This window comes from Impatiens glandulifera, chromosome 1 (assembly GCF_907164915.1).
Source record: "Impatiens glandulifera chromosome 1, dImpGla2.1, whole genome shotgun sequence".
NCBI lineage: Eukaryota > Viridiplantae > Streptophyta > Magnoliopsida > Ericales > Balsaminaceae > Impatiens > Impatiens glandulifera.
This window is the reverse complement of record NC_061862.1, coordinates 108,707,669-108,721,962: the sequence shown is the minus strand read 5'-3', so window position 1 is coordinate 108,721,962 and position 14,294 is coordinate 108,707,669. Positions and strand designations below refer to the sequence as shown.

The window sequence follows — 14,294 nt, the reverse complement described above, 5'->3', positions numbered from 1 at the left end:
GCCCTCTATGGTCTCAAACAAGCCCCTCGTGAATGGCATACTACTCTGAAAACTGCTCTTCTTTCCCTTGGTTTTCATGAATCCAAAAACGATACATCTTTATTCATTCATCACTCTCCCAATACTACATCATTTTTTCTTGTTTACGTGGATGATATCATCTTTACTAGCAACTCCTCTTCTCACATCTCCTCCATTATCTCTCAACTCAACAATCTTTTTCCCATCAAAGATTTGGGACCACTACACTACTTTCTTGGTTTTGAAGTTCATTGTTCTACCTCTGGTATTTTTCTATCTCAATCCAAATATATTAAAGACATTCTCCTTCGAGCCAATATGAGTGACTCAAAACCTCTTCATACCCCAATATCTTCTGGGTCATCCTTATCTCGACATGATGGTGACATTCTCCCTGATCCATTTCTCTATCGCAGTACTGTTGGAGCTTTACAATATTTAACTAATACTCGACCAGATATTTCATTTGCTGTTAATCGTGCTTGTCAATTTATGCAGTCACCTACTACCACTCATTGGACTGCTGTAAAAAGAATTCTTCGTTATCTTCGTAACACGTCTCATCATGGACTTCTTATTCGTCCATCATCATCAATTGAACTTTCTGCCTTTTCTGACTCTGATTGGGCTGGTTGTCCTGACGACCGGCGTTCTACAACAGGTTATTGCATATTTTTGGGTGATAATATTATCTCGTGGAATTCCAAGAAACAACAGGTTGTTGCTCGATCTAGCACAGAATCTGAATACCGAGCTCTAGCCCATGCCACTGCTGAACTCATTTGGCTTCAATCTCTACTACAAGAACTTCGTGTCTCTCTCATTCAACCTCCCACTCTCTGGTGTGATAATATTGGTGCTGCCTTTCTCACCGCCAATCCTGTCTTCCATGCTCGTACAAAACATATAGAGATTGATTTTCACTTTGTCCGTGAACGTGTTGCTCAAAAATCTCTCACCATCCGGTACATACCTACTGATAATCAAATTGCAGATATACTCACCAAAGGACTTGCGACAAACCGTTTTGCTCTATTACGTGACAAACTCACGGTGTGTGCCACTCCGTTTCGTTTGCGGGAGGATATTAAACCAAATAATTAATTCCTCATTTATTATTTAAAAACTTTTCGTATTTCTAGCTTTTCATATTCTTAGCTTTTCATAGTCTTAGACTTTTCATTTTCCCATTTCATGTATATATATATGTCTATTGTTTATCAATAATATACACAATATCAATTCTAATCTTCTCTCTATCTTATCTTCTTACTATCTTTCTTCTTACACGCATGAAGTGATAAAGAGACATAGAGAATCTAATTATTATTGATGTGTATTAACAACTTCCACTAGTAACAACTCCCACTGTAACATTATTTTCCTTTAGTACAATAATTCTTCATTAATTCAACAACAATAATCTTTCCTCTTTCGATAGCCTGCATGAACTCTACTCGATCCTTTTCTTTCATCATCTTCATGGCTAATTGCTTGGTCTGAAGAACTCCCATTCTTGATCCATGGAAAATGACCAAACTACCCTTCCATCTACTCTTCCATTTTCTTTTCTCATTCTTAAGATGCAGAATATAGATATAAAGTGGAACCCATGAGAAAGAGATCTAGATATAAAGAAAGAGATGACAAGAAGAATGGATTGAAAATCAAGAAAATGAAAGAGGGTATTTTTATTGGATTTGTTTGTGTGTGTTTGTCTACTCCTATATATATTTCTTTTGCTAATTAAGTTTGGCCTCTTCATTCTTATTTGTCTCTAAACTCAAAGTAAACAAGAAAATATGATTACTTTATGAAACTCTATTGGAATTTGGAGAAAAAGTGGAAAAAATGTGTGGAAAAGAAAGAGATAGGATAGGATTTTTATATTTGATTATGACTAAGAACGATTGTGGGGGTGGAACGATCATGGAAGGAGGAAGAATGAGAAGGAGAGAGTTATTCAACTTGAAAATCAAGGCAAGGGATAGAAGAGACATTATCCAACAAACCCTCCCAATCCCAAGATTCCCCCATCTTTAAGTTTTCCCCTTGCCAATAATGATTCCCAAACCCTAAAATGTCATCATCCTTTATATTCTCCTCACTATTACCTACGACAGCATCGTAATTGTTATTGGCTAATTTATATTGGTACTTGGTTTCATGATTAAATCCCATTGCAAGTTCATTCTCTAACCCCATCAATCCAGCTACCTCAGCAATTGCATTATAACTTCCACCAAATTGACCTAACCTAGCCATCGTTGGATCATAATCTATAAAACCTGCATTCGAGTTGTTGCTAGTAGTACCCATAATGGTTGTATAGCTATTATCGAGAATATTAGGGAATGGGTTGAAGCCGCAATTGTTGGGAGGAGAGATCTGCATTCCGGTTAAAGATGTTGTCGAAGAAGAAGACGAAGATTCCATGCACAATGTCATCATCAAGTCATGATCTTGCATGGGCAAGAAACTTGCAGCAAAATCATTTGGATCTGAAAACACATGGTGATCAGTGGTATTAAGAGTAACATTTGTTGATGAAGTTGTGGAGGAACTAGTATTGTTTTTCCCTTTCAGTCTCTTCTTTATTGTTGAATTCCAGAAGTTCTTTATTTCATTGTCTGTCCTTCCTGGTAGACGCGCTGCAATTTGAGACCACCTGAAAAAAAAAGAGAGAAAAAACATTTAGGAGACATCAAACAATATTAATAAAGGCATCATCAAGAGATCATTTCATCTAATTTTTATTTTTATCATCTTTTTAATAAATTCTGTATGTGTCACACACTACTATTATTCTAACCATAAAATCACTCATTTAATAGACTAAAATGTTATTATTTTTTTTATTAAATATAAAATTTTAATTAAAAAACAATAACTAAACCATTTAAAATCCAAATAACCTACTTTTCTTTAACAAAAAAATGTATTTTTTTTTAAAAAAAAAACCTAAAAGACCCAAATCAAACATTCTCCAAGAGTTGTCTCACAACTCGAAAGAAAGAGGTGAAGTGAATCTGAAGTTTGACTGCAACAATAAGATAGAGGAGAACGACTAACCTGTTGCCTAATATGGAGTGCAAATGGACAATTAGGTCTTCTTCTTGAGACGAGAAGGCACCTCTCTTGAGATCGGGACGAAGATAATTAATCCATCGAAGCCTACAACTCTTCCCGCATCTTTGGAGACAAGCATTACGAGCAATATCGCTCCAACAGCCATGTCCATTCCTTAACATGTAATTCATCAGCTTCTCGTCTTCTTCCGGGGACCAAAGCCCTTTCCTTAGCTTGTTCACTACTTTATTGTCTCCTTGTTTGTTTGATTTGTTGTCTTCGGTAGGCTTTCTCATTTTGAAGCTGTTTTCTATGGTTTGTTTTTGTTGGGAATTTGTTTCTAACTGTTGGGGATACATGAAGGAGGAAACTATATAAGAGGATTAATAGCATAAAAAGGAGAGAAAGAATTGACAAAGAAGAGGGATAGGAGGCTTCGTAAAGTGGTAATGGTGATTATGATTGCGATTGTTGTGGGGTTGCTTAGTCCATGGAAGGGCAGTAGGTTGATGAAGGTTGAGTGGAAAACGGATTGGAGGGGGACCTCCCATGCTGCTTCGGTGGACCAATGAGATATTAGATTTTACTTAATTTCTATTTCCTTTATCTTAAAAATACAAAAAAATGATATTTTTTTTCAAAAAAGTATACTCTCAAGACTATTATCTCTATTAGTTAATTAAATAAAAATGAGACAAAAGAATTTGAAAAGTCACCATAATTGTTTTTGAAGTATGAAATTATTTTATTGATTTATATATATTTTTTAAAACATTGCAAAATTATGTTGCCATGAGCTCTCAAAGTCACAATTTCAAGGGTGAAAATAGAAATGTTTGTTTGTTTAAATCAAGATTCTCAAATGTACTAAGATTAATGTGAAGCAAGAAAATTTGTGTTAGTTGAGTGCAAATGTGATTACCCTTTTATCAAAAAGCTTTAATTAAGTATATCAATTTCTTTTTAATCAAACTTAATTTTTATTTATCATGAATATATTGTTACTCTATTTGATAGTTGCACCTTTATAAAGCTTTATAAAAGATCAATTTCATATTAATTTCTCAATCTTTTTGTTTTTTACTTTTGAATCTCACACAATTTCTAACAAATTATGCTTAAGAAAATATGAGATGGTGTGTTATAAAACATACCTGAGTTCTATTCCATCTAAATGGTGGTTTCGTATGTCCGTATAGAGCTTTGCTATTGTGTTGATAATCATTTTTCGATTCAATAACATAAAAATCAAAGTTTTAATAAAGACTTAATTGAAATTCAAATACTCTCCACAATACTTGTTTTTATCAAGTTTTGTTTCCTAGTAAAGTTAGTATATCCTTCCATTGATAGACTTTTTGTTTCAATCAAAATACTTTTAATAATAATTGAATTGAAACTTCATATTCTCAAATTCAAACTTTATTTATTTAAAACCCCTAAAAAAACTCCTACAATAATAGCAAATTAATTAATTAAAAATTAAGGAAAGGAAGATTATGTTTTAATACGTATTAACAAAAATGATCATAAAACAAGTAGATATTAAATTAATGTTGTTGATTTGCTAAAGGGTGTCCCTTTCAATGCATTTTTCTTCACTCACAAGGTAATCATCATATTGTAAGAATATTAGCATATTACTTTTATTTATTTATTTATTTTGCTTCCATTTCACACTATTATATTTATATACATCTTTTCTAATCTTTAGCTATTAACACACACGTGCAATTCAAGCATTTATACAAAATAAAATGCTTATTTTAAAATATATTTTAATATCTCTTTAAAACTATATTAAAAATAATATATTTAATATTCATAAAATTTATAACACACAAGACAATTCAAGTGATAAGTTTACTTACCCGATCAAAAGTCACTGATTTGACACAAATAAGAATGCCGTTGAGTTAAAACGAGTGATGATAATTACAGTAAAAGTTCCTAAATTCAAAAAATGAAAAATATTAACAAAATTGATTCTTGATTTAAATAATTTAATTAACTCATAATTAAAAAACTTTAAAAAATTATATTATCTAATAAGAAGTTACTTAAAGAAAATAATTAGGGTAACATTTATGCTTTATTATTAAAATAATTTATAGTTTTTTCACATATACTCCATCAAAACTAAAACACTAAATTTATTTTTATTTTTTTTTCATTATATATTATTATTATTTAAATATTTTCACAAAATAACTCAATTTTTCATAATATTGAATTGTATATATATATTTTTAATTTAGTAAATAGCATGATTCATAAGGAATATCCTTTGTTTCAACTTAAAGTTTTTTTTTTTAGTGAAAACTAAACTTGAAATCTTTTCTTTTGATATACAAAATTTTGAAATTTGAATTATCTAATAAATTTATTTTATTTAAGTTTATAATAAATAAATATAAGTTTTAAATAACTTTATTATTAGAAGGGATATAAAGAAAGTACCGTTTAGTACAATTGCTCATAATGGTAGCAAACAAACAAATTTGGTACATATGTAATGTATGTCGTGTCACATTTTGCATGTTTTTTTTCATATATCGTAAGTTTGTTAGAAACTAGTATAAGATAACCAACATTTGAAGCATCTCTCTCTTTCTAACACAATAAATTAAATATTTGATTTAAGTTAATAGTAATAATAATAAACAAATTAAAGCGCAAATCAAGGTGGATTGTCTTACCAGCTTCCGCCTGCCGACAAAGTATTCATAAATAAAACATGATGTCCTTTCACCATTATATATAAAATCTTTACATTTATTTTTGACCAAAATATCATGTTTCATGACAGTGAAATCATCTTGCCGCCAATAGGGCTTGTTTGATGTTGGTTATTTGGAAGGGTTTTATTGAATATTTTGAGAAAAATTATTGATGAAAACAAAAAAATTATTATATGTTTTTGATTTAATTATAATGATTTGTTGAATTAATATTTTTTTTATTTAAATTCTAAATTTTATAAAAATAAAGTTAAAATATTTTATTATTTTAATTAATGAAGGGAGTGATTTGATGATTTAAAAATATATAATAAAATGGTTGAATTTTGAATAAAAATATTAACAAAATTCAAACTAAACTAGAAGAGAGACATTTTACTCAACAAGATTTTCTTTTCTTTCTAGATATTTTGACATGGAGAAGTGGAGTGGAATATATTATTTTTGTGAGTTGAAGATTTGCCAAATGGATCAGTGGATTGTTAGGGAGTTGTGTAATTGGCGATTGTGTGGATGTGTAATACTTGACTCTATTGGGGCGTTAGGTGAGATTATAATTGCTTGGAATAATGACATATTCGAGAAGATTGATGTTGATGTTGGAAGATATTTAGTTAGTGTACATCTAGGAATCGTGAAGATAACTTTTGTTTGGTGATATCGACGGTTTAGAGATCGATGCTCCACGACCTAAAATCGAAGTTTTTTTAAAGATGATAAGAGTGACAAATCTATCATCTTTGTTGGTGATATGAACGAGGCGAGGGAATCAACAAAAAGAAAGAGTGTTAGAAGATTGACTAGTGAAATGATAGAATTCTCTAATATTCAAGAATCTTCAGTTTGTGGATCCGCAACTTGAATGAGGACGATACACGTTTAGAAGAGATAGTGATAATGGTGGGTTGTCCTAGTCGCGCATTAACATGTTTTTGGTTTTAGGGGTGGCTAATATTTTTCAAAAGGTCATTACGTGGAATTGTTCGAATCATCCACTTATTGTACTAGAGCATAGAGTAGTTGATAAGTTGTTTCGCCCTTTTAGGTTTAAGAATAAGTGGCTAATCAGGGACAACTTTATGTCACATGTGCAAGAATGGTGGGGGTATCAAGTTCCTTCAAGTTCAGCATCATCGAAACTTTTTATGAATTTGAAGAGCTTATGCAAGCTACCAAAAAGTTGGTATGTCGGTGAACATGCATTTTTTTGTGCAAAGATAGATAATTTATGTAATAAGATTAATGTTATTGATGTGGTGGAAGAGGTTCGTGATCTTTGGGAGAAAGATGTTAGCTTTCGTATTTTGTTCATTAGTAATCTTCTTGAGCCATGTAAAGAAAAAGAGATCGGGATTAGACAACATAGTAGGGCTACTTGGTTGAGAGCTAGAGATAAAAACACAAAATAAATTCATAGGGTCTCGAAGGTGCATCCTATGAATAATGTGATTAACTCAATTTCGGTGTAAACGTTCTCCAAATTTTGTGACTGCGATTTCAAATAGTATTGTGCAATTATATAAAGATTTATTGAAGTAACAACATAAGGTCAGACCAAAGATAGATTGTGTGGATTTTATTGTTATTAGTGTGGAACAAAAGTGCGCATTGGAAGCTCATTTCACAGAAAAGAAGTGGAGGCAACGGTAATGGGTTGTGGGAGTGATAAAGCCCCGAGAAGTGATGTATTTACTTTAACATTCTTAAAAAAATGCGACTTTTCCTAAAAACTTATATCATGGAAGTGATCGAACATTTTTTTTTATCAATTCTCATCATTTTTTAAGAGTTCGAACTCTTCACTAATCTACTTGATTTGCAAAGCTCCCAGAACTATTGATGTGAAAATTTTTAGACATATTAGTATTGTTTCATCCTTCTACAAGATTTTGTCTAAATGTTTAACGAATAGACTACTTAGAGTTCTTGAGTCAATGATATCGACAAATCATATGCCTTTATTAAAGGTCGCCAATTTTTTGATTCAATAAATTTTAGGTGATATAAATGTGCCTTCATGAAGCTAGACATTGAAAAAACCTATGATCATGTGAATTGAGAATTTTTATTCGATGTAATGGGTAGAATGGTTATGTGGGAGAAGTGGATAGATTATATCAAATTTTGTGTGTTAGCAATCAAATTCTTTGTAATTGTGAATGAAAGCCCTAAAGTTTTTATCGAAAACTCGAGAGGAATCAAACAAGGTGATCCTTTCTCCCCATTCCTATTTGTCATTGTCATGGAAGCTTTTTCAAGAATGTTGGCTTTCGTCGAGCATACTAGCCTCATTATAAGAGTGGATTGTGGGGGTGAAGAGGTCTCTATTTGTTATTTTTTTCTTTTCTTTTCGTGGACGATACCTTATGAATGTTTCAAGCCACTCATGAAACTTCAAGAATCTTCCAGATATTATGTGGTTGTTTACAGCCTATTCTGAATTGCAGGTTAACCTTGGTAAGTTTAAATTTTTTATCTCTAATTCCATATCCAATAGAAGGAAGATGACACTTGCGAGCATCTTGGCTTCGGTGTGGGATCATTTCCGTCTACTTATCTTGGGATGTCTTTAGGTGCTAAAGCCCATTCCAAAGATTCTTGGGATCCGATCATCATCAAAATGGAAAGAAAGTTGTCAATCTGGACGAGCAAGATGAATTCGAAATGTAGACGTTTTGTTCTCATCAAAAGTGTTCTAGTATATATGACCACTAACATGATGTCTTTATTTCTTATACCCAAAATTATGGTTGTGAAGATGGAAAGAATTATTTGTAAGTTTTTTTAGGAGTCCTCTAAATCATCCTTCTATTATTTGGTCAGCTGTGATAAATTGAAGAAGTTTAAGGACCAATGAGACTTGGGTATACGAGATTTGATTTCGTTAACAAAGCCCTTTTATCAAAATGGTGTAGCAGATATTCATTGGATCTTACCTCTTTATAGGCTACTATGATCAGATGTAAGTATGAGCATGATTGGTTTGACTAGTTCACTAGACTTATTTATCAGGTAGTGGGATGCAATATTTGGAGTGACATCTCAATAATTTAGAAGTCTTTTCGTATATAGTGCAGATTTTTGGTTGGTGATGACTCTTCAATTAATTTTTGGGATGACGTATGGTGTAGTGTTAGAAGTCTTTCAACATCGTTCTCAGCCCTTACCTTGATCGTTATATGTAGAGATATTATATGCACATGTTTGACGTGAGTTCTAATGGTTTTACAATGAGAATCAAGTATATGAGAGATTAAATGGTGAAGAGTTAACTTCATGTGATAGGGTGTTGAACCTAATAGGACGTAAATAAGTGAATCCTTCTTCGTGTGATATTTTGCGTTGGCAAGGTATTGATTATTTTAAAGTTAGTCATTGCTACTCTTTAACTGCGGAGATTAATCCTTACAAACTCATATGAAAGAAGTTGTGGAAATCTAAGTTCCCTTCGAAGATCTCGTTCTTTGATTGGAGTGTAATGCATGGAGGGATTTTAACTTATGATGGGTGCATAAAAAAAGGGTGTAATATGGCTAATCGTTGTAGAATGTTTCATAAAGATGTGCAGTTAGCACATCATTTGCTCTTACATTGTGATGGAGTGAGTGCAATTTGAAGTTTATTATGAAATATGACTGTTATTCAGTGGGTTATACTAAAATCTATCGTTAGCTATTGGGAAGTGTGGAAAGAGACAATGAGCTCGGTTGGTATGAGTCGTTGGGCTGTATCCTACTTATCTTTTGGTAGACCATTTGGTTTGAAAGGAACCGTAGAATGTCCAGTGATCGTTATCGACCGATGTGTTTAATGCATAATTATATTATTATGATAAGTTGGGAGGTTTCATTAGGTAAATTGATTGAGCCGGTCGGGGAACTCATTGTTCTTCTCGAGGACCTCCATGCTTGTTAAATATGTTCTTTTTTATATTTCTTGTTTGATCATTGGTGAATATTTTTGTGTTATTGTAACGTCCCAAAACGAGTATCTCCATATCCTGGTCCCATAGCTTAGCACGTGCCGCGGTGAGGCAAACATGTGGTAATATGGGGGTAATATCATAAGGTTTTCAAAAATTATTCTAAAATAAACAAAGTCTAGATTTTATAAATCCAATTATAACATTTATTACCTTTAATTAGTAGTGTAGGGGTCATATGTAAGGATGAGTTTTAAATAGCTGTACAAAATTATTTAAAAAGAGTGTGTATTCATTGCGCCGGTATTTAGATTTAACAAAACTTGAAAATGTCAAAAGAGAATGTTAAAATTTTAAAATAAATTCCAAACGGGGCCTTATTCAAAACATTGGTTTTGGAAACATCTTGAAAATATAAAAATATCATTTTCTAACCTTTCAAGATTATTTAAAAATGGGTTCGGGTTCTAAAATTATAAAAATAATTTTGGATTTTAAAAAGTAGAACCAAACAAGCCTTAGGACCGGAGTCTTAGGACTTGGGTTCGGTTTGGCCGATCTAGGCTTGGTCGGGTTCTATCAAGACTGTGGTGGTCTATACTAGGACTCGGTCGCATGGGTCAAGGGACCAAAGAGCTCGGTCCCATACTCAAGTAGCTTGGTCGAAGACTGTGGCGGCTCGGTCCCGGGTCAAGTCTACCGGTCTAGGTGCTTGGTCCTAGGGTTATGTAGCTATCGATTCTAGGTCTATGGGTTAGGTTTACCGATCCTAAGTTAAGTGAGGGCTCGTTCCTAAGGTTAGAAACATCGGTCCTAGGTCTAGGGTTATGGTCAAGTTTACCGGTCCTAGGCTAAGTGAGGGCTTGGTCCTAGGGTTAGGAATATTAGTCCTTTGTTAAGTGAGGGCTCGGTCCTAGAGTTAGAAAACTGGGTCCTAGTCCTCGGTCCTAGATGAAGAACACCGGTCCTAGATCAGAAAACTCGGTCTGGGAATTCTCAGTCTTAGGTGCATTTTCTCGAACTTGGGTTTTGAACTAAGGTTCATTTTCTCGGTCCCAACTGAAGAATAGGACCGAAGATCACCGGTCCTAGGCTAAAACCCTAGGACCGAGTGTTCTTGTTTTGGTCCAAAATTTTAGAAGTCCATTACTTTTGAATAGAATAATAAAATCATGATCCGTAAGCTACACTAAATTCATATAATCATGAAGAACAAAAGCCCTAACATAAACCACGATTTTAAAGTTCTTACAAGGATCAATTTTAAAACACCATTTCTAGGTCAAATTTTGGGATCTTTAAAATTATTCCATTTCAAGGCCTAATTTTTATTACATTAGTTTTGAAATAATGAATATAGTTGATCTTAATCAAAACAAGAACATCATAACATTATTAAAACAGTTCTTGAAAGATGGAATTAAAATCCAAAAATTTTCAAAAATAATTTTGATCAAACATGTTCAAAGTGATAAAACAGTTATTTGGATTTCATCCTAACATGTTGTCAAACATATATAACAACTAATTGGATAAAAAAATCCGGATTAAATCCAAGAACACAGAATTTCAAAAATTTAATTTTTAAGCTTGAATTTTAAAATTTCAGTTTGATCAAACATGATCAAAACATAATTACAGTTGCTTATAAATCATTCTAACATGTTAACAAACACGCATATCAACTAATTGAACAAAAAAAATCAGATTAAACTCAATAACATGAGATTTTTAAAAATCCAGTTTTTCATGTTCTAATTATCAAAAAATTTGATTCAATATGACTTGATCGATTCTCTTTCAACAAAAAGTTCTTACATGATATATATAATGATTTTCAACAAATAAATCACATAATCAAAGTTTAGAACAGACCAAATCAGATCAAATATAAGAATTTTGAAAAATTCAAATTTTCAATTACAAATCGAAATACAAAGCTTCTGGATTCATACCAACGCTTGGAGAACACTCCTGGGAGGTGTTCGAGGCTATCAAGAAGCCTGGATCGATGCAGAAGTCACCGGAGAAGGTTTTGACAAAATCAGTTCTGGGTCAGAATTTCAGACTTTGATTTCGATTGTTATATGCTGTAATTGTTTGATGTTCTTCGATTATTTTCTTCACAGAGAAATGATGAGTATTTATAGTGTAGATAGGTCAGTTGAGTTAAGTCAATTCAAGACGGATTTGACCTCCGATGAGCTTATCTTTAAAGTTTTATTCAGCAGCTGACAGCCTTATCTAGAGCAGGATAAGGCTGAAGGATAAAGGCGAAATGTAGGCGTCGATGAGAGGAGCACGTGGCTAAAAAATTCAACGGATTTGATCGCGTGTAGAAGAAGCTAGAGCTTCTAGAAGAACCACGTCGGCGACGATCGCGAGTCCGACGAGGTCGCAATTCCAGTGGAGAAGACGAGTCAATTGATGTCGTTTTGAGTAACGGAATGCTGGGTTACGTTGGGTCCATTAGCGATTAGACTAACTGAGTTAAAAATCTTGTTACTTAATCCAATTGTGGTTTGCGCGCGTGACTCCGCTACATCCGGCTGCGTGGGAGTGTCTGGATTGTTGAATAAAGCCTAAGATCTCTTTTGATAGACCATATTTCTACTGTAAAGATTCAAAATAATTTATGCTGCATAGATAATCATATTTTATTTTTATTTAAAAAGTGTATTAAAATGATTTTTAAATCCTTTTAAATTCATTTCTTCACCAAAAATTTTACAAATTTTTTTTTCTGAAATCATAATAAAAATTATGATCATAATTTTTTTATTTTTGTAAATTTTGGAATATTTTATTTAATTGTTTAAGTCATAAATTAAACATAGTTAATGATCAAATCACAATTAAATATTTTTAACATCTTCTTTGGTCCAATTAGGATAAAATAAATACAATATTTTATCCTCAAATTATTTTTAGAATTTTGAATAATTTCCTTAATTAAGGTTTAATTATCACAATAATTAACCCTTAATTATGTTTTAATCCTTCTTTAAGTTATTTTGAATATAAAAATTCTATATTCAAAATATTATTAAAATTTATAATATTATTAATTTGAAAATAGGGTAAGTCAAATTTTCATGCTCACAGTTATGTTTTTTATAAATGTTATTTCTTCAATTTGTAATAAATATATATATATATATATATATATATATATTGGGTCATATGAGGAAAAAAAGCAAGACATAAAAAAGAGTTTTTTTTTAAAAAAAAAATAAAGAAGTTGAGAAGTCATCATTTTCAGGGTATCTCCATTGGTTTTTCTAGTAATGGAAGATGTCTCGTTTCCTTTTGCACCTCTCATATTTTAGTTGATGTTATATTTAATTTTCTACGATGTTGGCTTTGCTATTAGATCTTTCTAAGAACAGCTATGAAGATATGAAACACTGGAAAATAGATATTTGCTAAAGAGAAAAAAGTCTTAAGAATCTTAAGTGTTGTATATTCAACCTTTACAAACCACCCTTATATAGGAGTAATTATCCTAGAAACCGTAAATTACTTATACATACAGGCCCAAGCCCATTAATAATTAAATAAACCCTAATTGTATAAAACAAAATAAAGGCCTACAATTTTTAATTTTCTGACAATCAATGCTTAAACTCACAATCTCCCCCGTCAGCTTGATTTGGTTCGAGATTCTTCACGCTGAGCAGCTGTCGCATCTCTGCAAATATGACTCTTGCTAGTGACTTAGTGAGAATGTTTGGACGTTTCTCTCTAGTGCATACGAACTCTACAACGATCTGTCGATTCTCGATGCATTCACGGATGAAGTGGAAACGAGTGTCGATGTGTTTGTTACGTTCATGAAACCTCGGGTTCTTCATTAATGCTATTGTGGACTTGTTGTCGACATAGAGGGTTACTGACCTCAGCTCGCATGCAAGTACCTCGCTGAACAAGTTTCTTAGCCAAAGTCCTTGGCACGACGCTGTAGTAGCTGTCATAAACTTCACCTCACATGAAGATAAAGCAACAGTTCGTTGCTTTTGAGATTGCCAGGTGATTAGATTCCCGTTGAGATAAAACACCATCCCTCCATTACTTTTTCTATCGTCTGTGTCACCAGCAGGTCGTTGTCAGTAAATCCAACGAGTTCTTCAACTTCTTGTCCTCTTCTTAACTAAATCCCATAATTCGTCGTTCCCTTCACGTAAAGAAGAATGTGTTTTACTGTCTGTTGGTGTAGAGTTGTAGGCTTCTCCATGTATTGACTCGTTATGTCAACTACATAAGAGATATCAGGTCGAGTGTGCGTTAAATACTTGAGACAACCGATGATACGCCTATACTCTTTTGGATCCACTAAGCTTCCTTCCACATCCTTTCCGAGCTGCAACTTTTCTTCCATAGGATACTTGCTCGAGTTATAATCCTCCATTGCAATTGTTTCAACACCTTCTTCGCATAAGCTTCCTGCTTCACCTCAATTATATTTTTTTCTGGTCCACCTCGATACCAAGAATTAACCTGACTATGTAATGTTTCACCACCAGTGCAAAGTTCTCCTCAAA

The 14,294-nt window shown here is 32.7% G+C and overlaps 1 protein-coding gene across 1 annotated transcript; it reads right to left on the bottom strand.

Moving 5' to 3' along the window:
* Positions 1-1,319: 1,319 nt before the first annotated feature.
* On the bottom strand, positions 1,320-3,411 carry LOC124922803 (transcription factor MYB46-like). Its single transcript, XM_047463510.1, has 2 exons — positions 3,094-3,411; positions 1,320-2,689 (listed from the first exon to the last, which is right to left on the bottom strand). Exons 1-2 carry the CDS (start codon positions 3,384-3,386, stop codon positions 1,981-1,983), a joined length of 1,002 nt encoding a protein of 333 aa, XP_047319466.1. The 5' UTR covers positions 3,387-3,411; the 3' UTR covers positions 1,320-1,980.
* Between the last annotated feature and the right edge of the window lie 10,883 nt (positions 3,412-14,294).